This window comes from Corvus cornix, chromosome 4 (assembly GCF_000738735.6).
Source record: "Corvus cornix cornix isolate S_Up_H32 chromosome 4, ASM73873v5, whole genome shotgun sequence".
Lineage (NCBI taxonomy): Eukaryota > Metazoa > Chordata > Aves > Passeriformes > Corvidae > Corvus > Corvus cornix.
In genome coordinates this window covers 32,035,727-32,057,966 of record NC_046334.1, presented here as the reverse complement: position 1 = coordinate 32,057,966, position 22,240 = coordinate 32,035,727, and the positions used below count along the sequence as shown (strand labels likewise).

Genomic DNA, 22,240 nt, shown 5'->3' with positions numbered 1-22,240 from the left:
TTGGTGCCCAGGCACAACTGCACCACGACACATGTTCTGGGGACACTGGGCATCTAGGTTGGTTCAGAGGCAGAGCACACCAATGTGCAGTAATACAGCTCACAGGAGAAATGCTTTGGGCATGGAAACAACCACATCTGGCCAAATCACAGAGTGAATAAATAAATACAAAGATTACATTAAAATGCCACTCTGTCACCAACTCACAGAAATTAAGTATGCACTGCAGCCCAGCCTTGCTGGTTTGGAGGAAGAACAAATACAAACCACTGGGAAAACCCCTCTATTTCTCTCCCAGCTAAAAATCAACTCATTGGCAAGCTAAGACTCTCATCAGGCAATATCATGAACACCAGTATCAAGGCATTGGTAAGTAACAGACCTAAGGACAAGGCCCTTGCTTTTGCTCTATCAGTCTCTGTTAGTTGTTGCTGAGCTGGCCCCAGGCACAGTTTACTGTACTGAAGTGATGCGGCAAATGTCATATACTACTGTTCACAGCACAACCAGGTTATGATTGGCAGGAGATGCCTGACTTGGGCATTCTCTTTAGGCTGGAACTACAGCACTGTATTGGGAAGCTGTTTTCTGACAGTGGCTTTTCTGTGGGAAGGCCGAGAGCCACAATGTTGGAGGCAGTACAAAAAAAGAATGTAGGTAATTTAGGAGTGTCTTCATGCCAAATCATGATAAGGATACATACCAAGCAAGCAGTGCATTTGTGTCAAATTGTTTATTGCATTATTGTACCCTTTTAATTAGCAGTTTAGTTTATTTAATCAAATGCATAAGGCCAGAAATGTTGCTAATTAAAACAAAACAGAACTCTGACTATATGCTGGCTAGGTAGAGGTATTTGCAGCTCCTGTTGCTAAGTGATATGTTTGATGCACAAACATACAGCACACGAACTAACATTTGCCCAAGACATTTTTTTCTGGATCAGATTATATTGCAACCACCACAGCAAACAGGAAAGAGAAAGTACAGCAAGAGAAAACTATCAGAGATAAGGAAACTTGACCTATCATGTTCTCTCATTTTTAAAGCGAGTGAAACCAAAAGGCCAATACAGGCCAGCAGGGACATATGGGATAAAAGGCATTATGATATTTAGGCTTTTTTCACAGTAGGCTTACATACAAACTGCCTACAACTAATTGATCAGATCCCCATGACGTGTTTCCTTAGGGGAAAGAAAAAAGGTGGGGGACAGGGAAGAAAAAAAGGAATACATGCTGTTGCGCATCCTGCTCATGGCTAGATGCAACATACATGACTCAGAACTAAAAATAATAATAAAAAAAGAAAGGGCTCACAAGAACACCATGCAGTGAAGTCAGGCAATACTAATGGGGCTTTGTTTTGAAGGAAAGAGTGAGAGGGGAAGACAGAGGGCAAGAAAGTGTAAAAAAAGGGAACAAATGAATGATCAGTGCAAACCATAGTGATGGACCATTCTCACTACATGTGGGAACCCAGGTCAGGGCATGTTCAAACTGCAAGGAGAGAAAGGAAATCAGCAACAAGCCCTGCAAACCACTGATGATCTAAAAATAGCAATGACTTTTAAGAATCATTCCATAAAACAAAATGCATCTGCTGTTGCAGATATCAGGCATTTCCTTCTATGGGAAATACTGCTTAAAAAAATGTCAGCAGGTAAACAGGACTAGTCCTTCAAGGAAGCTGGAGAGAAATGACTGAAGAACAACAGTGGAAATACTGAGCCACTACAAGACTGTCAGTACACAGTCCTTTCAGAAACAGTTTTGAGCTGGTAATCATTCTGGTCTGTTTCACTGAGAACACAAATGAAATACATCTCGTACTTCTCTCCCCCAAAAGGCAAGGCTATCAGGAAAAAAAAAAAAAGAAAAAAGAGAAGGAACTCAACTATCTCTGAGAGAAAGAGGATTTTTGTTTGCTGTATAGATAATAAATCAGAACCCACTAAGGAATCATCACAGATATCAGCTTCTATTTAAATTTAAATCAACCTCAAATTTACTTTAATGTCTGAATCCTTCAGTCTCTTCCATGTGCATGATTCCCATGAGCCTAACATGTCCAGTGGGCTGCAGGTAAAAGTGTGAGGCCACAGCAAGCTGCAGCACCAGTGTCACAGAGCCCATTTTACAGCTGCAAGGGGCTTATCTGGGAAAGCAGACATGAACATATGCCAGCTATAATTTTTAGCTACACATGCTAAAGACAGCTACATTTCTAGTATCTTCCTTACCATAATGTTTTACACAGAGAAATCATTCATACAGAAAAAACTGAAAGCAGATTTAGATAACAGTATTAGTGTTACAGTAGCAGGAATGGCTTAGCTGTTCCTCATCTGAAACTTTACTGCTGTTAGACATCGTTATGCAGTACACACACATGCGAGCCCAGAGGATTTCAGCCCATCTCCCTGCTCAGACACCTGCAATGCTGCAAGCCTGGAGGAGTGCCATGGCAAAACTCCCAGGGAGGGGGGAGGTGGGATGGGGGTTCACTCTCCTCTCAGAAAAAACACAGTAGATGCAGCAACCTTCTACAGCTGGAGAGGCCTGCTGTTCCCCAAGACCCCTAACACCTCTGTATTTCTGATTCTGCTTTTGAAAATGTGCTCCTGAACTGTCACTTAGGATTGGGAATGATGACACTCCAAAATTTTAGAAAAAGACTACGGGCATTGGCCTGTCTATGCCCAATGGAAGCTTACAGTACAACTTTAAAAGGACGTATTAGGCCAAGGCTGAATTAATTTAAAAATCTTTCCCATAAAGTCTTTGCTTTGGCATTGCATTCAGTGGGATTTCAGCCTGTGCTTAAGTGCTTTCTTGAGCCAAGGATTTTAAGCACATGGTTTGTTGCTACTGTATTTAACTTGACACAGTTTTTACTCATCATATGCCTCCATACAATTTCACATGCTACTTTAATTACACAGTAGTGACTTATTTAAATTTAATGAGAAAAAAAATGGGCACAATATTCAAACAGGTGTTTCCTTCTCTTCACTGATTACTGGTTTCAATAATTCAGTCTTTGTCCCACATCCTGTAAGATAATTGCTCATGTCCACACTATGGCCGATGCAGAACAGGGAATTCCATCTGGTTTTTCAGAATAAAATCAAAGTACTATCATCCATACCAGTCTTCTCCATCACAAAGGAAACATTTTGCAAAACCTGTGATCTAGCTTCCTGTTCCAAAGAATAAAAATAAGTACTTTGAAAGAGAAGCTTAATTATTAATTACAACTTCATTAAATATTTGTCTTACTTGAAAGTTCTTCGTTCTCCTTGTTCATTCTGCCTAAAAACATCTAGAGAATATTCAGTAGTGCTAGAGTTTTCCAGGTTCTTCTTTTTTAAAATTAGTTTTAGTATTTCTGTTCTTTTCATAGACTATTTTTATTAAATAGATTATTTATTATTACTTTTCATAGTTTTTTTTTAAACACTGAAAGCATTCATAGTAAGAATGACAGGGACGCATGGGATTTTTTTAGCTTTTCTCAGTTGAGAAGGGACATTTTAGAGAGCTGCTATTTACTCTTGCACAGCCTAACAGAAAATTATGTCTAAAAAAGTAAATTGACCTCTAAGAATCTACAAGTTGTGAGATACAAAGTATCATTTACAGTCAAACCAACAGGTATAAGGCAACTAATCATCATATAAACTTCAACCCAAAGGGTAACAGAACTGACCATTTCTCTCTTTTTAGCAGCAATGTCAGGTTAGAACATTTTCTCTCTGTGTTTACATGCCTATTATTAACAATTCTATTGCTTTTTAAAGTCCTTTAGACACTCAAGCACATCAAAAGAGGTGACTAAAGGAATACTTCAAGTACAAGTCTTCCAAAGTCACAGTACCAATGTTTTGGGAAGGAGCTCTGCAAGAAGCTTACTTCATTGTAGGAAGAGTATTTCACTGACATAATTAAACTCACTGTGAGAATACCTGTGATCTTTTGCATGAAATCATCTGACCCCGTTGTGGCAACACAAGCCACATTTTGTGGAGGAACATAGAGTTTTTAACTAGAGGACCGAGATGAAGAAAAGGGTTAGAACAGGGCAGATCCATTAATTCTTTCTGAAGCACGGTAAGCAAATCCATTGGAGTCTATCACAACAGCAGCTTTCAGTGGCATAGAACTCAACTGGGACTCAGAAAATTATTTCATGGTTAGTAAATAAACTTTTAAAGTAATTTCAAGGCAAACAATCTCAACCAAGGGCAGAGGCTCTTACCATCGAATCCATCTTCCTCTGTTCCCAGTTCATCATCTGAGCAGATGTTCAGCACGTTTACCAGCATCTCTGTCACTAAAATGGAAAACAAGTGCAAAATGTTGATAATAAGCTTCCCTGGTCTGTCAGAGAGCCAACTCTAGCTGTAGTAGTGTGAATGAAAATTGAGTGCAATAACAGCACCCACTTTTTAAACAATAGGACTTGTAGTAACAGAAGCTGAAAGTGTCTTGTGTAGCTAATAAAAAGTACAAGTTTCCATAAATATTTTTCCAAATACTATGAACACCACAACAAAGAGACTTAAAAAAAAATCTGCTAATGATCTCTCTTTTTGCTACTGTCAGTGAAGTAGGTAACATTTGATTTCTCCCCCTCAACACTTTTTTTGCCTTTCACTCAACTTGGGTAACAGAACTGACCCCTCTCCTCTTGCTCCTAAATTGCAATAGGATTTGACTTCCCTGCCCAGTGAATGGGAACAACATTCCAGTGGAAAAAGGTGCAACAAGAGGAATCATAGAGTATTTCTCTATTTATCCAGGTTTTGTACACTACTTACAGTTCAACAAAACATTAACCTTTGTAAGATGTCCTCAGTGTCCCTTGAATTCCAGGACAAATAGACCAGACAGTGTACATTCCTTATAGGAGGAATTAGCCTATATTCAATAGATATATCATTATTGGAGAATTTAGACTATATTCAGCTTGCTTACTTTGCAACTTGGGCACAAAAGGGTCAGCCACAGGCTGTCCCTACCCCGGCCTCATTTCTTTCCAGAAAGACAACTGTGAGACACTAACCAGAGAGAGCACACAGAGTAAGAACAGTGAAAAAAATGACCCCACCAAAAAATCAAACCCAAGGAAATGCAATTTAGAGAAAAAAAAAAAAAGCTGAAGTTATGAGGTAAAATGTGAAGCCATTAGCAGATTAAGAAAAACTTCACTACACTTAAATGTAGTAAGCAACATTAAAAGTGTTACCAGGCTTGTCTAGCCTTGTACTAGCTACACAGGTTGAAACTTTTAATTTTTTAGTCAAGTAGTTATTAAAATTCTCTTCTGTGACTACTATGAAGGCTTGGAACATTAGAAGGGTGGGACAAAGCTAGATTTTTTCCTACTTTAGTGAAGGATTTAATATTTTCCTTTGACAGTATTAGTGGAAAGACCTTCCACATTAATAACAACCAGCGAAACTAATAGCTTCCTACCTTGGTTGGCCTTTGAGGGAAAAAATCTATATTAAAAAAAAAGGAAATAAATAACAAGCTTACATCCTTGAATATTGTTTTGCATAGGAAGGAAAATAGTGATTTCACTTCTTTGGGCTCTAAAATTCCCAAGAAATTGGTAAGTGTGACCACTGGAAGACATGAAGGAGAAAAAAACACCCCCAAGACGTAAGACAGATGAGGAACACCATGGTCTCAGAACCTCAACAATTCTGACCATGCATGCTGCAGCCTCACCTGAGCAGGCTGCTGATGGGAAGCCTCTGAACAAGCGACCTCACAGAACATCTTACAGGGCTGCAACATGTGTGGAGAACATGCCCAACCTAAAAACAGCCTGGCTGAGTTTACGGCCAAAGAAAATTAAAATGTTTTATCTGCTTCACAAGAGCCTGCAACACGCGTCAGTGAGGATTATGTCACGTCTCCATTAGTGCAAACAGCTGCCTATTCTTTGTTAATCCCTGTTTCATTGTCTATCTGCTTTATTCACAGAGACCTCAGGCGTCTCACCAGCAGCTTTCCTCAAACAAAAGAGTAGCTCACAACAAAGCTGGTCATGACTGCAGGTAAGAGCCACAGCTGGCTGTATTTCCAGTTGTCGATTAAGAGAGAACTGTTATTCCAAGCAGCTTTTAAGAGTTTATTATAGTTTTCTGGCAGTAATTGCTGTTGCAGCAATACTCTATAATGGATGGATCAAAGCAAGCCTCATCTTGGGCACTGAATAAAATGACTTGGGGTTTAGGCAGTTTGCATTCTGTATTCATTTAATATGCTAGACCAAAGTGTTTTCATGCCTTTTGTGTGCTTGCCATTCATAGCACGAAACTGCATTCAGGCAACATCAAGAGCATCATGTTTCAATAAAACATCATTTGTGTTCTTTAGGCTCTTCTTGCCAGCGATCAGGCACCACGTGTCCTGTGCACAGAAGGGGCTGAGGAGCAGGTTTTCCTTCCTACTGGCATCCCTCTACTCTCTCCAGGAATGGTTAGCTAGACTGGGTCTTAATATCACCAGCTCTGTGTTTCTGATGAAAAAGCAACCCACCCATAAACGTAACGTGAGTAAAGATGTAGCCACGTGTAGTGAAGCCTGTTGAGATGTCCCTTGAGCAGTAAGCAATACCTAAGGGAATGTTCAGGAGCTTATAACAGAAAAACAAATCAGAATTTTGTTTAGTGAATGCACCTCTGGCCTGCAATGCCATAAGATCTATTTCTGCAGCAGAAACGTGATGGCATCATCACCTGGAAGAAGTGGAAATTACAAAAATATATGAGAAATGTGATTAACCATTGGTAACTGCTTGCCCCTCTCAGGCCCGTTTCTACAACTTTGTCCTCAAAAGCAAGACATCTGTCTTCAAACTATTCTTGCCCTTTAAAATAAATGAGGCCACATGCACAATGACTATGACACAATTTTGCAGTTTTTATGAACAGAACCAATTTCCATACATACCCTTCTCACCAACAAACGGCAAGGACCAGGTAAATACATCCATGAAGTTTGGAAGCCAGTACGGATGAGGGGAGCAGTTGAACTGCCTGATATTCATAACATTGTTCTCGTATTTCAATACTGCAGCTAGAAGGGAGAAAGAAAAGAAATAAAAGAGACATCAGCCATGTGTGTGACTGGCTACCAGTCCAGGAATGCTGACAGCATGCACAGCCCACAGAGCTGCTCACCAGCTTCCACCCTCTTGATCCAGTGGCAGCACCTGAACGCTAGTTACAGTGAAGTGTCAGTGAAGTGGAAAGCCATTTTCAGTCTGAAAGCAGTGTCATCAGCTTTCCCTGGCACTAAGATGGGCTGGTAAGTGAATTAATATCTCTGAGTAGTCAAGAATGTAAGCTCTGCAATCTGCCACCAGTGAGGAATGAAGCAGAGAATTCAGAGCCCCCCATTTCACACAGTTATCTAAGCTCCTCACAACCATATCTCCATGCTTTGGAGATAACAGAAAAAAGCATTTATGAGTCAGAGTTTGAATGCTGCTCTTCTAATGGACATTTTCAATGTATTTCATTCACAGTATTGTACAGGAGATGACGTTTCTCACATTATTCAAACTCTAGGCACTCAAGACTGTGCCCCCTGTAATATGAATCAATACTAATAGAATTTGTCTTGCACCATTTAACATTCACATCATTCTTGCCAACACACAAACACGCAGACTACGTCTGCTCACAGGCAGAAATACAGGTATTTATGCCACAGCCACTTTTTAAAGCACTGCACAAAGTTCAATGCTAACTTTTGTTAATAGTCTTCAGGCTCATATCTGAAATGGTAATCTGAAAAGGTAATTTTGAGATTACCACCAAGGTGACTTAAAGACATGAAAGTCTTTAAACAATGCAGTTACAGAAGACTGCATGCAGGATATTTAATCAACACAAGTGACAAGAACAGTCAACACAAAAAGAAGGTGTATCATTCTATGCTTTCCCCTTTCCTCGAGCCTTCCCACTTGTGCTTCCCCAGGGAAGAATATAGTTCCAGGGACTGGTTATCACTTAATAACCAGGAATAAAGTTGCACAACTGCAATTTGAGACAGCATTGAAAGAAATGCAATGTTGGCTGAAGGGGATGAACAATTTCTTCCAATTATTTATCTCCTTTCACTGACTGTGTGTCAATCAGAAAAGAAACCTTTTCTTATGCACTAGGCTGTTGCTTCACAAATATTTGGTAAGACATTAAATGTCTTCCATTTTGTGGCCAATGAGAGAGTCCAGAGTGACTTGGGAGTTTCTGAAACCTACTCACTGACAGACACAGAAAACAGCTTGCTAGCAATAATGTGAACTTTTGCCAGGCAGACATCCTCCACTTAAATAAACCACATTTGACTCTTGGCTCATCCCAGCCTGACAACTTGCAGTCATTCTGCTGCTCAGTAGAAAAAAAAAAATGGCTTAATACTGCTATTAGCAAAAATGAGAAAAGTAGTGTTGATGCTCTGAATATTTCCAACACTTTTTGTTTGAAATCACATGCAGCAGATTGAAATTCATTCTTCTTCTATTACAGTGACACAATTGCAATAATAAAAATAAATAATTTGTGGCTTTACAGAAAAAAATGAGTCAAAACTACACAAAAAGGACTACTTAATGGTGGTGAAGATTCATTTAGGACTAAAACTTTGAATTCACCATCTTAGCTGAGGTAGTTCCCCTTCCTGCTACTGCAATTTATCTGTTAAGTCTATTTCTAAATTCTGTGAAATTTGAATAAATAATTTTTACAGGGAACTTTTAAAAAAAGTTCCTCTGAAAAAGCCTGAACCATATGCAGAACAGTTGGAAAACATAAAATTAAATAAAAATGGCTTTAGTTGGGTTGTTTTCTTTGAAAGAAAGATAGTTTATTTTAAGATTACTATAACAAAGAAATCCTCACAACACCTTATTAATTTATATACCTGAATACTTTACAAAAGAAAGTTCTGATTATTGTATTTTAAAAAATTCTCCCCTGTAAATGACCTTTACATCTCCTCAACAAATCACTTCAAAATAACATTATATACAATAAAGCAGAGTAATAACAGAGAAGTCTTCTAAAATAACTGTCCTCTTGAAATAATAAAATAAATTAGGGTAGCTACTGGTACCACAAATACTTTTTGGCATTTTCAGCTAAAAATCTGTAATTTACATGCACAATGCACATAAAATATTTTTATTAGGTAACTAATGAAGATGATATTTAACATGAAGCAAAATGGCTCTTGTTATGATTGACTTAGTAGTCAGAAGAGGAAAACTTCCTCTGGATCACATAGGAAATAGATAACAGTAGGACTTTCCCTGAGCTTATCTGCCCCCATGCTTTCTTTTGGTCATAGCTCTGTTTTCCCTCTCTGTTGGCTCAGAAAAGGTTAGGGGTTTCACCTCTGCTTCATTTCTTAGCCCTTGCCTAAGATGCTACTGGAGACCTAGCAGCCCTGAAAGAGTACACAGCTTTTGAAGGTTATGAGAGTGGAGGTCACAAAGTCGCTGATGGAGGAGACAGAAGTGGGATGGGCTCTTCTGGTTATGAAACCCGTAAGAGTGGAAAACCTGACTCTCTCCAACATTTGCTTATTATTCCAGTCTGCAACCTCAATACTTTTCTTTCCAAACGCATACTCAGACAGATGCTAGCAGACCAAGCCACCAGCCATTATTGTGTATAATCGCCAACCAGGGCAAGAATCTTATTATTCTTAACAGACACACACATTTTAACCTAATTCTGATACCTGCTGTTGTAAGTAAGTTTCAAAAGCGAATGTTTTGTAAAATGAAGATGTGCAGATAGCCCAAATGACATTACACTTCTTTCCAATGCTAGGAAACTGAGATATTGGATGCTGAAATGACATCAGAGTGAAATGAAGCACTAATGCAGCAGGCAAAGGGCATTGGTACTGTTTAGCTTTAAGCATTTAACACAGCTGCCTAAAGCTGGAAATATGGATGTTGAAAACTGTGCAGGTAAGGAACCTCCTTCCTTTGGCTAGAAATGGAGACAGCTCTTCTAATCTTTTCGGGGTTAGATATAGCACCTAGTGCCTCCTTGGTCTTCCTCAGTTAAAGAAGAACCTGGAACAACCATGTCACACCTGTCACATCTGAGTGGATGTCTCAGACCCTCTGGCATCTCAAATGGTGCTTTAAAAGATTATATATTTGGAGGTAGGTTAAGGCCTTAAGCAATGTGAACAACATTAAACTGTGTGACAGATAGTTCAGAATTTCTCAAAGACATTACGTATCCTGCTTCATGATCGGCCAAATCGTTTTGCAGTGTAAATCAATCGATAACATTTCCATCAGAGGAAAAAAATAATGAGCTGGTAGAAATACTAGCCCAGAATATTTTTAGATGAACAACCTAAAAATATTTTTAGTGAACCATTTAACTAATTTTCTTGTAATTTTCATTCAGAAAACTCATCCTGCATTTAGAAAATGAATCAATGAAAAGTCCCTCAAATTCTTCACACCTAAGAAAGAATTGAAATTTCTGATTTAATGCCAAATTAACTTCAGCATTAACTGTGCAACTGGGAACACTGCCTTCTCAAGACGAGTTGCTAAGTAACCACAGCATTTTCTGCCCAAGTCAGGTCAGGGATAAGGGCTAGCAATATGCTCAAGGAGTTTAAACATTATCAAAGGACAACAATTATTTACTATACAAGGTAATGGTCTAAATAATCCACTACAGAAGTGAGGATAATTGCAGGTGGAAAAATCTTTCCTTATAAAATTCTGAAGATTTTTATTTTACATGTGCAACTGCATCTTGCAAAGAAACAGTGAAGTAACATTCAAGATTTTATCAACAGACTGCAAAAATCACTTTTGGAAAACTTCTCTGCATCAGCAATGAGATGGCCTAGATACCCTGACAACTCCTCTTTAAAGGCTTTTGTTTCCCTGACAAGAGCTCATTACAGCAGCAGAGATAAGGCATTAAAGAAAACTGATAGGGCAAACAGAGGTTACATCTCTTTTCTTCCCCTCAAAGTGCTAGTATTTCTCAAAGATTACCCTTGTCTTCCAGGTATATTACTCTTTTTCCAGACGAAAATAATTTTCCCGTTAGATCCATCTGGACCAGGTACACTTCTTAATGTGTATCCATGGTATACGTCATGCTGATACTTTGCACACACTTCACTGACATATTACTTATGATACATTAACAGGCATACAGATTTACAGGTGGTTTTTATTTTTCTACTGTCCCAAACTCTCCTGCATACTTTCTTTTCCTGCTTTTCCTTTCAGAAACAACACATGTATGTTGCAGCATGTTGGAAGAAACTTCACGCTGGGGTTTTTTTTAATAACTTTGGATTTTCTGGTGGTTCTCTCTCCACTACAAACTCTCATCTTTTAAAAGTGTTCAAAAGATAATAGTGTCTTTAAACAGCAAGTTAAAATTGCTCAGACAAAAAGCACACACTTACTGAAGTGACAGCCAGACACGAAAATGCCAGCATTACCAGTGTTTTGCAAATAACTTTTCTGCCTCCGTAGAACTTCTGCAGAATCTTTCACTTGATTTTTTTTCTTTTCTTTTGAGGGGTGGGGGGGTACATAAGCAGCATTACAGCAAGTCCTAGTTAAGGCATTAAGAAATCCTGAATGCAGGAATGAAAGTTTAGACATGATGCAAGGCCAGATCATACCATACGGTAATATTTGGCACCCTCTTTTTCTGTTGCTATTGAGAATTCCTCCTAGTTACGGGCACCCTGGAACACAGGGGTAAATCTGTACTTACACAACTTTCTTAGAGTTTCCTGAGCAGCACAGATGATGTCTGAGGCCCTGTAATCACTGGTAACTACCACAATCCAATTAACATTTATCTTCTTGCACAAGCTTTCTCTCCAGAAGCAGTAGTCTTAGAAGAATCATCAATGCACTGGTATTTCTTGTAACAAGTATTAATAATAATCTTAAACTATCTTTATCTTTATGCCTTTTAATAAAATAAATGAAAGCAGAAATGTCTGAGAAAGCTATGAAGACACTGAACAGTAGCTCAGAAGTTGCCAAAAACCATATAAAAATTCCTTCCCTTTGCCAATGCTCTCCATTATAATGAATATGGAAGGAATTAATAACAGTAACAGAGAAGGATAATAATGGAAAACGGAGGATATGAGGCTCCCAATATCGAGGCGGTTTCTGAGTCTCTGAATCACCCCCTGAAAGCCTCTCTCTCTGTCTCCATTAACTACTGAGGGAAGCCCTGACAGGAGCCTCCTAATTGAAAAACCTCCCTTTGGCACCCGAAGCTGTGTGTGTGTGGCCCGGGGCTGTGACAGGACCCACAGCCATGTGGTGCACAAGTAACACACACAGCCTGCACGAGGCAACAGCCAGGAACCAAAGGATACAGACAATTCCCTTCGGTGCCAGAATCCAGCGGAGCAAAGCCAGAAGAGGTTCCCATGGCAGATGAGCACTGTGAGACAGCCCATGCAAAGGCTCCCTGGCAGCATTATTAACAGCAGATACGCTGAACATGGGCATGTTTGGTTAGCTTATCTTCAGCTCCTCCTGTTAAACCCTCTTTTGCACTGAGATCGCTGCCTCCCTATTGCTCTTTGAGGACATGTCTGATCCCAGTGGCTGCTCTCCAGCAGGGACTGAAGGAGCCCTTGGACAGAGCTGGCAATCAGATCTACTCCTGAAGTGCTTCGAAGAAGCTCAAGAAAGTACATCTATCTGCTTTAATGGGTACAAGAACTATCAACCTGGGGTAGAAAATGAGCATTCTTGGCCTCTTGCAGCTTTTTAAAAATTGTGTTTATCTTAAACAATGCTGCATTTAAAAATTACCCATTTCATGTCAGTGGGAGGTGGAGCCTCTCAAGAATTTACACAGGGTGGCTTTGTTGGCTGACAACCAGAGGAACACTGGGAATGCATACTAGACAAGAAGGGACTTAGTAGTAGGAGAGTAATTCCTTTTCCAAGGACTGACAGTAACCAAACCTCCAGACGACCTGTAAAAATCAATCAGGTTCTGTACCAGTGCATGATGAGTCAGCTAGAGCAACTGTCCTGACAACACCTCTGGATGGAAATATCTTCCTTTGTCTCCTGAAATCAGTCAGAAACTGTGCTCTCAGTGAATTCATCTGCGGCAAACCAAGGAAGCCAACAAGTAATCACATTTTGGACTCAATTCTGTATGACAGTGGGTATTTTCCTTCAAGTGGGAAGCAAGCACCTAGAGATTACCCAGATAAAGATGTATGAGCAATGCAGCATGAAAAACTATGCATGATGTACTTTAAATGCCAAGAGCCAGTGCCATCAGTCACATGAAATAAAGCGTCAAAACTTCTAATGAGAGAAAAGGAGGCAGATAAACTCAATGGAGACGCATTACAAAGCTGCTAAAGGTCAGCCTCTGAATTTATAACAAGTCATAGATTAAGGAGTGGCACATGGGTGCTGAAGTCGCATCAGTGCTGATTTGCCTGAGCTCACTCTGAGCAGGTATTGCCGGCAGTGCACACCAACTCCAGTTGTGACCGCAGATAACCAGCACCTCTCACCAAATGGTGTACAGCCTTCCATCAAAATAGGCTTTCCCCCACATGTAAGACCTGCCCACCACAGTGGGGCATCCTGGAACAAGGGAGATGACCCTCTCTTCTGAAATGGAGATAATGGAGAGGCGCTTCTCTTTACCACCCTAACTCCATGGTTTCAAATTCAAGGTTTTGAACATTGTAAATCATTGCTTAACATTAAACATTTGCCTTCAAGACAAAGTTTCACATAATTCATCCATTGCCTTCACTGCACAAAACTGCTTCCATGCCTAAGAAACAAAAGGTGAACACTTTCTGTCACCTTCCTTGTACAGACTTGTGATCGCTCAGCCTTCAACCCAAAGCAGCCAATCAGGAGAGTAAACACAATTCTCCTCCAATAGCAATGATCCTACCCAGAAAATTAACATATTCCTTGCTTCAGCTTGCACTTTTTAGGTTGCTAACAGAGCCCCTACATTATTAACTTTTACGAAAGTAGCTACTGACAGTTCTGCTGGCATGGTTTTGCAGAATAACATATTAATTTTTTCGTAAGTTAACGGGAATATTGAGAATACTGAGGTGTACAAACCCCATTATCTACCAGTGAAGTACTTCCTTCCCTTGCCTACAGTTCATGGCATAAAAGCTTTTAGATTATAAATTTTATAATGCAAAATGATGCCTGAAGAAGTTTTCTTTTGCAAGTTTAAAAATAAGTATTGCTTGCTTCCGCTGCAAACAAACATCCAGATTAAAAATATCCCTTTGCAAGAGAAACTGATCTCTGCAAGGGAGCGACTTTCAAGAATATAGTTGAGAAAGAATTATTTTACTTTGTTCACAGAGGAACACAAATACTTTTATCATTATGGGGACTAGAAGAAAGTAAACAATACTGCTCATTTCAAAATATAGGAGGACAGGTTTATTAGAATACTTCATTTTTAGAAACATGATTCTTTTTTCCAGTTCATTAGAGATTTCCAGGAATGCAATAAATGAATAAATTCAGAGAAGCTGCAAAGACATATTCAGTGGGGCCTTTATAGAGTGACCAGTGACTCTTATTTCTGCAGTAACCTTTTTTTTTTTTTTTTTTTTTTGGTTATTTATATTTAATTTTCTACATATCAGTGGTCAAGGATTAAAAACCCAAGACGTAAAGGAACTTACATATCCATCCCCATGCTTTATCCATTGATGATCTGTCAAAATTTAACTGGTTAGACAGTTTGCACATACAAACTCCAATAATTTTATTGGAAAGAAACAAGGAACAGATAATTAATTGTAAGGAACACTGGGCTCTAAACATCTCCCAGAGCATTTCTTAACATACTTCTCTTAGTTAATAGAGCTGTTTTAAGTTTTGCTTCCCATGTAACATTTACTTAATAACTTGCAGTCAAAATGAAGAAATATCCTAAGGCATATTAAAATACACAGTTATGTTCAGAGGCATACATCTGCCTGTAATAAATTTAATTAGATTTGTATTATGTAATAGGTGGAATGGGCATGAATAAATAGAGGAGGAAAATGGGCATGAACTAATAAATAAAGGAGTGAAAAAACACCAACATATTTGAGTAAACAGGAGTACAGTCTACTGTACATTAACAGGAATTAAAGTCTTACCTTTGTTATTGTATACATCTAGATAGTTTGGTGCTGAAAAAATTGTGATTAGCGAAGGGAAGCCTGTTGTTTGGCTTTTCCTGTACATACGATACCTAAGAGGAAAGAGAAGATACTAATTACTATGCAGTGTTGAATGTATGTTTGTCACTGACCACATACAGTGCAAAAAACCCCTAGTACATTAGTGCTCTGGCTGTTAACAAATGCCAAGACTGAAAAACATGCACATGAGCTACTGAAAAGCCACGGGAAAGAAGTATTTCCTGCAGACTTTCTCATTATAACCATTTGACATGAGCAGGGATCCACACTTGAAGTTGTGTCTCTGTCTGAAATTCAGTGAGCCAGAAGCGTGTTTTGTTGTGAATTTGCTCAGTGCCTATCCCTGGAGCCAGAGGGCCTCAACAGGCATGCAGCCCAGGACATTCATTCCCAGACTTTCCCTCTGTGGGACTGCGGGTGAAGCAAGCACCAGCAGGTGTCTTGGAAGGGTCCTGCATTCAAAAGGAAGTGTATGTCCTCCAGGACTCTCCTGCTGCCTGCCCTCTCTAGGCATGGAAGCGATGGCAAGGCCAGGGGAGATGGAAGGTGTGAGAAGGGGAGGGGAAACAGGGCATCTGATACTTTCAGTGCTGTGTCTAATCTTATCCACTCTATTAGTCAGTTTATTAATTATCTGCATGTTTTCACTGCCTAACCTGCCATATGAAAAATGAAAGGCTTACTGGACCAACAAATAATCGATCAAGCATTAAACCTGCAAGTAACTGGAAAGAAACCAACCAAACAGTTCTTAGACACAAGTACGCCAAATACTGCTCTTTAGTCCTAGGCTACAAGTAACCTAAGAATTTAGCGAACACCCACAAAAGTTGCACTGAAACTGTTGTATAGCTTCAATGCAATCTCTTCTACAAGATTTTATTTTTCACCCTTTATTGGAAAGCAATACAACAAAAATGAAATTTTATTACCCTTGTGTATTTCATGCTAGGTGTTTCTGGCCTAGTAATAGCTTGCTTTTAATTGCATTACCATTTTGAAGTTGTGACAATTCAAACATTCAGAATAGCTTTTCATAAGCACAGTGAATATTGACCTTATTCCTACAATGCTGCTAATTTATCTTTTATTGCCATTCAAGTTGGGTAAAGTTTCTACCTCCAAGCAAACACAATAGTAATAGTTTATGCATGATATGCGAAGTTATTTATTCAGATTCCAATCCTTCATTAATATTTCACAAGTATGGTACATTTTAAATAAGAGGAATTTTTAAAGTAATTTTTTAAAGCAGCACAAAAAATTCTTTAGTTGTAATGACAATAGTTTCATGGGGAACCATCAACACCACCTGATGCTTGACGTGGACTGTTTTTTGCACACAATGGCTTTGACTCTTTGAATTCATTAATGATACTCCTGCAGAAAAATTTATGTGCCTATTGAGTTCCATGATTTATTTTTTTTATGAAGTGTAAAATCAGTAGGCCCAAAAGTTTCAGGTAGCTGTGAAAGACTTGAAAGATGTTCTGGCCTTCGTGAGCCAAATCACTTCCCTGCATCATGGCAATCAGTGTGTCAAAAGACTGGCACATTTGCAAATCTTTTTCTGAAATGAATTTGGTTTTCTTTCCAAGTCTGGCATAAAAAAAAAATTTGATCGTTTTATATGACTTAAAATCACTAAGGCTAAGTAAGTGGCATATATAAGGATTCATTAAGTCTTGTAACTCACTAATAATAATGTAGAAGACACTGTAGTGCCAATGTGTATTTTTGTAGCATTAGTAAAAAGTAAAAAGTGAGAGCTGATGCAACTTATATTTTCCAGTTCTTTCTTACTCATCTGTTCTTAATTTCTGTGCTCTGTTCATTATTATTATTATTATCATTATTATTATTATTACCCCCTCTCCACACATACTTACCCAGCATCCTGGGCTTCATGAGCTCGGAGTATGGATAACAAGTTATTGTGCTGTAGGAATTCACATACAGCAGGGTAACTGTTGGAAAGAACAACAGCGCCTGTTATGGCATTATCAGAAGTAGCACACAGAGCTCTAGCTTTCAAAAAATATATCATAAAACATGCATCATTCATTAAATCAGTGCCTGCTCTGCAGGCAGATTTCAGTAGAGAGAACACTACCAGCAGTATCTTTTTTAATCCCACCCCATAACTGCTTGGAGAGGAATGCTAGAAACTGCAATTCATTACATAACAACAATCAGCCTATGGCTTGTCAGAAAAAAGGCACTTTCTTTTATTACTCTAAGATTTACTCTATTCCAAAAAAGCAAAATGTAATACAACAGTTGCATGTAACAGAAAACCTCACCCACTGACTACTGTATGCACTGGCTGCTTGTGGACACCAGAAAATAAGGTGGTAAGTGGAGAGAGAGGAAAAGAGACAGAAAGAAGAAAGGCACACCTATCTTCAGACGGGGGATGTTTATCTTCCTGAACTTTATCTCCTTTAATTATCTTTCCCCTAGGGAACTTAAAATGTAAATCCTGTGACTTCTGAAAGCCCAAAAATGTGCACATTGAATACATCTGTACTAAACGTACTGAGCAAGATAAAAAATAAAAAATCTCAACTATACATTGCACAAAAAACTGCTGTCCCAGGCATGATTTCACAGACCACCTTAAGAGCTCACTTGCAATCAGTTAACAGCCCCATCAGTTTCTAACTTCATGCACAAAAAGGATGAAAACATATACACCCTCCTTCCCCAATCTAATGCATCATCTTCCTTTAGTTTATCCAAGAGAAATTCTACTACTTGCTTCCAGACCTTCCTGGATATTTTGAAGCTGAAATATCATTTGCAGCTAGAGGCTACAAACCCAGTGAAATGCTATATTGCTGTTTCTGGACTTGAGCCACATAGCATATATTCTCAGATGCAGGTCTGGTATTTGGAATTGTCTAAAAAGATTGCCATTATAAAACAATTTCAATTCCCAAATTACGTGGGGTATTGTTTTGGCAAGTGCAATGATATCAAATGCTGACAGGCTGCCATTCAAACCACTGGCAAATGAGAACTGATTTGCATACATTTCTTTTCATAATTAATTGTGACTAAATGTAGACTTATGGTACATTTTGTTTAGAAATTTTTACATTAACTTCTGAAAACTGGGGTCTATCACAAAAATCTGTTAGACAGTTGATTATGTTCATTATCAGTGCAGCTGCTCAAAATGTCTAGGCTATTACTTTTTTTTTCCTCCATAGTATTCTTTCCATCCAGTGTTAAGTACTGCTTTAAAAGAAGATATAATGAAGTGGTAAAAAATGCTCCTAAATAGATATGATAGGTTCTTCTTTCAATTTCAAGTACAAAAGTGGTGGGTTTTTTCTTGCTTAATTATCTTATTCTTCATAAATCAGTGGAAAATAAGACTTCTGCCAGCAGAACTTGGCTGATTCTACAGGGCCCACATCTACAAAGGCAGAGATGTCACATAGTGCTCCATGCAAATTTACATAAGAAGAATCTGCCTGTCTTCTTTTCTTCCAAGTGAATAGCATGGGACCTTCAATGTGCCAGCTGCCCCATTACCCAGACCACCACAACCCATGAGCAGTCTACCTGGATATTTTATTTTGAAAAAGGCAAAGCAACTTGCAGGCATTTTTCTTGAGCTTCTTGTTGAAGCAGGGGCTGGGGAGAAGCAAGTTTCCAGTATTTGCAGCTCTTACATATGCTATCCAGCATTTCCTTAGTATCTGTTTGCTTTATATTAAACAATCTTCCTCAACACAAAAATACATGTCCTAAAAAACAGGTGAAAACAAGAAGTCCTACAAAGAGCCAACAAAACAGAGATTATGGCAAAAGTTATCAGAAACAAACTTTCACAGAAATGACTTCTGCTTGGAAATCTTTTTTCTAATCTTTTTTATTAAAATAACTGACTTGCAATCAATTTCTCTACTAGTTTTTCAGACAACTACCCTTCCAGAAACACTCTCCTTCTTGCACTGCTTTGCAGAGCCCGGACTGTAATTCAGATGAGCCAGAAATAAAGCAGTTGGCCAAGAGGGAAAACAAACAAACAGAAATCCCCCACGCAACAGGCTTTTCCAGAGCAACCCAGCCCCCTGCCTTCATGTGTCATGCTGAATCACGGAGGAGTGGTGACTCAGAGGGAAAACAAAACACCTCTCTACTAAGCTAGAGAGATGTTATTCCCCATGGAGTATGTGACTGTGATATTCCCTACTTTGGCATCCTTCTTTCATTAAACTGCCTCATGCATTTACTAGTTCTGAGGTCTCTTTTGCATGATCACTGATTACTTCTGAGCAGTTTTAAAAGAGAAGCAATACTTTGCTAACGTGAACCAAAATGGCAAATGTTTTCAAATTGTTTTTCCACCAGTAACTGGAAAAAATAGATGGAATTGACATGATTTTTTTCATATCCCTCATCATGCCATTAAAAGAGAGGCATAAGCATTTTTTTCAAAAGAGAACATTCAAATTTAGTCCAAAAGCTTCTGTAACATTACATGCACATATAAAATAGGTTTCCTGCAAAGTCCATTGGTCTCATACTTGAGTTTCCAAAGGCAAATGCTTTTGCTGCTGTGCTGTCCAAAGCAGCTCTCAGAACATCCCTTTCCACCTGCTTTTTCTTGCTCTTAGCTGTACTGTCTGCAGAGCTGCACTGGGAAGTGGAACAGGGAACTGCATGGGATTAGAACAAATAAACGCATCTTTTTTTGCAGAGTCATTCTTTTAAAACTGGATGCGTTCCCAGGCCTGATGGAGCACACAAGCAATTCTACCCGTATATGTGGGCAGATAATTTGAGGGCAGCAAAAAGTTTCTGGCCCGGGAGAAGGAAGAGTGGAAAAGTGGGCAAAAAAATCTGTCTAAAATGCTGCTACTAAAAATAAATTCATACAAATGTGCCTCCCACCCTGAACTTAAACACATTACAGCCTGCAAAAGCTTTCCACAGACATTTCTTTAGTCTTTGCATATTGACAAACTTGCAGATCAAGTACACCACTGAAATCATGTGCTTGTGGGCTAAAATTAATTTTCTACCCCAGAGTATCTGTAAGGCTGAACCATTTCACTGCTCTCCAAGGCTGGCAAATGTTTCATGAACACCTCCAGGGAGAGTGACTCCACCACCTCTCTGGGCAGCCGGAAGTGAAGTTCTTCCTGGTGTCCAACCCCTTTCTTATAAAAATGCCTGAGAGTTACTGTATCACTAGCTCATGAAAGAAGTGCAAAGGGTCACTGGCAGGATCAGTACAAACTGCTAGGTGCAAATAAATGTTTGCTAGGAAAATTCAAGGCAAGAACTAGATAATCTGGTAAACAGGAAAACATCTTTATTGGCTGTATTAGCTGAAAAACTGTGTGTCTGTGGGTCTAACATCACTCTGGGACAAATGAATTCCCTCTTGTTTATAACCTACTCTGAACACAACATTATTTTGGGTATGGAAGAAAGAAAAGTTTTAATCATAATTAAAGAACAATTTAAACAACCAGACCTCCAATAATAATTTCTACTTTTTCACAAAATTGCATCAAACATGGCCACAACTACAAAGGACATACAATTTTAAATTTCAGATAGGAAAAATGAAATCCCATCCCTATCACTTTTTGTTCTCTTTAAGGTACAGAAACTTTAATATATTTTCAAGAATTCCTTATATTCCACAGTTACCTTTTCACTTTGGCATTGTGCTATTTTGACAATCCACAGTGCAAAATGCTGCTAGACGCTAAAAGTGTGCATTAAGTGTTGACTCTGAGCACTTCTGAAAATCAGGCTATTTTTTACATCTCTAAATGACAAGTTACGCCTATGGTTTCAAGATCTAACACTTTCCAGTGCTAGCCATAGCAGTTTCAAGAACTCTTACATAAAGGGAAGTTTCTTGAAGAAATACTGGATCAGCTTGAAATTAAATAGGCTCTATGAGAGTGATCATGTAAGAAATGCAGTGAGAAGCTTGTCAGACTACTGTAAGCTATAGTCTTTATACTTTCTCATACAAGTGGCCCAACACTTCACAAATGGTTTTTGGCTGAATGCAGAGGATTTCATGCACTACTGAGATAGAAGGTCCTGTTAACCTGTTGCATGCACAGTTAGAAAGCCACATTACTGTTATTTTCCTCATAGCATTTTTGTATTAGGAAATAACTTTAGGTCAGAGCAAAGTAACTTGCAACTTGTCATTATAATGAACACCTCTGATAAATAAAAGTTATTTATTACAGATATTTCCTGAAATTGATTAGGAGATCTTAATCATCTAGAAATCCTTTTGCTGATTCACAGGCACAACCTAAATCTTCCTGACCTTCATTCAAAATCCTCATTGCTAACTTTTTACTTTCCTTTCTGGAAATGACTGAAGAAACTTAAGAAATTTTATTCAGTGAAGAATAAACACAATCATTCTATTAACAGGCATTCTTGAAGGAGGACTGCGTAATTCAGTCCTTCCTTTACAAGCTGAGATGCCTGTTTAGGGAAATTTGTTCCTTTACTCAGGAAGTAACTAGAAAAGGCAAGGAAAATTAGACATTCCACACTGATGGATACCTTTTTTTACCAGGTGTTATCATTAGACAAGCAATTATTCATATTCCAGGGCAACTAGGGACTTCTTTTAAAAGGAATGCTTGCCTTTATATAATCTCAGATAACATGACTCCAAGCTAGCCTTCTGACTGAATCATTAAGCAGTTATATGTCCCTCACATGTGGCCTGATAATTAGCTATCTTCTGAATACTTTCTCTTCTCCTGAAACATGCACTTTTCTGAGCATGAGTCGGGACACAGACTAGGTCTGATATATTTTCTGGAGGAAACTGATATATATTTTAAGGAAATATTATGGCAATTGTATGAAGCAGACCTGTGAAAAAAAAACCCAACCTAAATCTAGAAGTTTTTCCAGTATATAAGCAGCTCTATATTTAAGCACAAGCCATGTTTGCCAGGCCGTCCATG

The 22,240-nt window shown here is 38.7% G+C and overlaps 1 protein-coding gene across 4 annotated transcripts in view; it reads right to left on the bottom strand.

Moving 5' to 3' along the window:
• PPP3CA (protein phosphatase 3 catalytic subunit alpha) overlaps window positions 1-22,240 on the bottom strand; it is a 176,859-nt gene that overhangs the window by 14,928 nt on the left and 139,691 nt on the right. For all 4 annotated transcript variants that reach the window (XM_039550611.1, XM_010411678.3, XM_010411680.3 and 1 more), the window contains exons 7-10: window positions 17,153-17,230; window positions 15,219-15,313; window positions 6,969-7,094; window positions 4,261-4,335 (exon numbers count right to left, since the gene is read on the bottom strand). In XM_039550611.1, coding sequence (XP_039406545.1) covers window positions 4,261-4,335; window positions 6,969-7,094; window positions 15,219-15,313; window positions 17,153-17,230 — 374 coding nt within the window. The remainder of the gene's footprint in view (window positions 1-4,260; window positions 4,336-6,968; window positions 7,095-15,218; window positions 15,314-17,152; window positions 17,231-22,240) is intronic.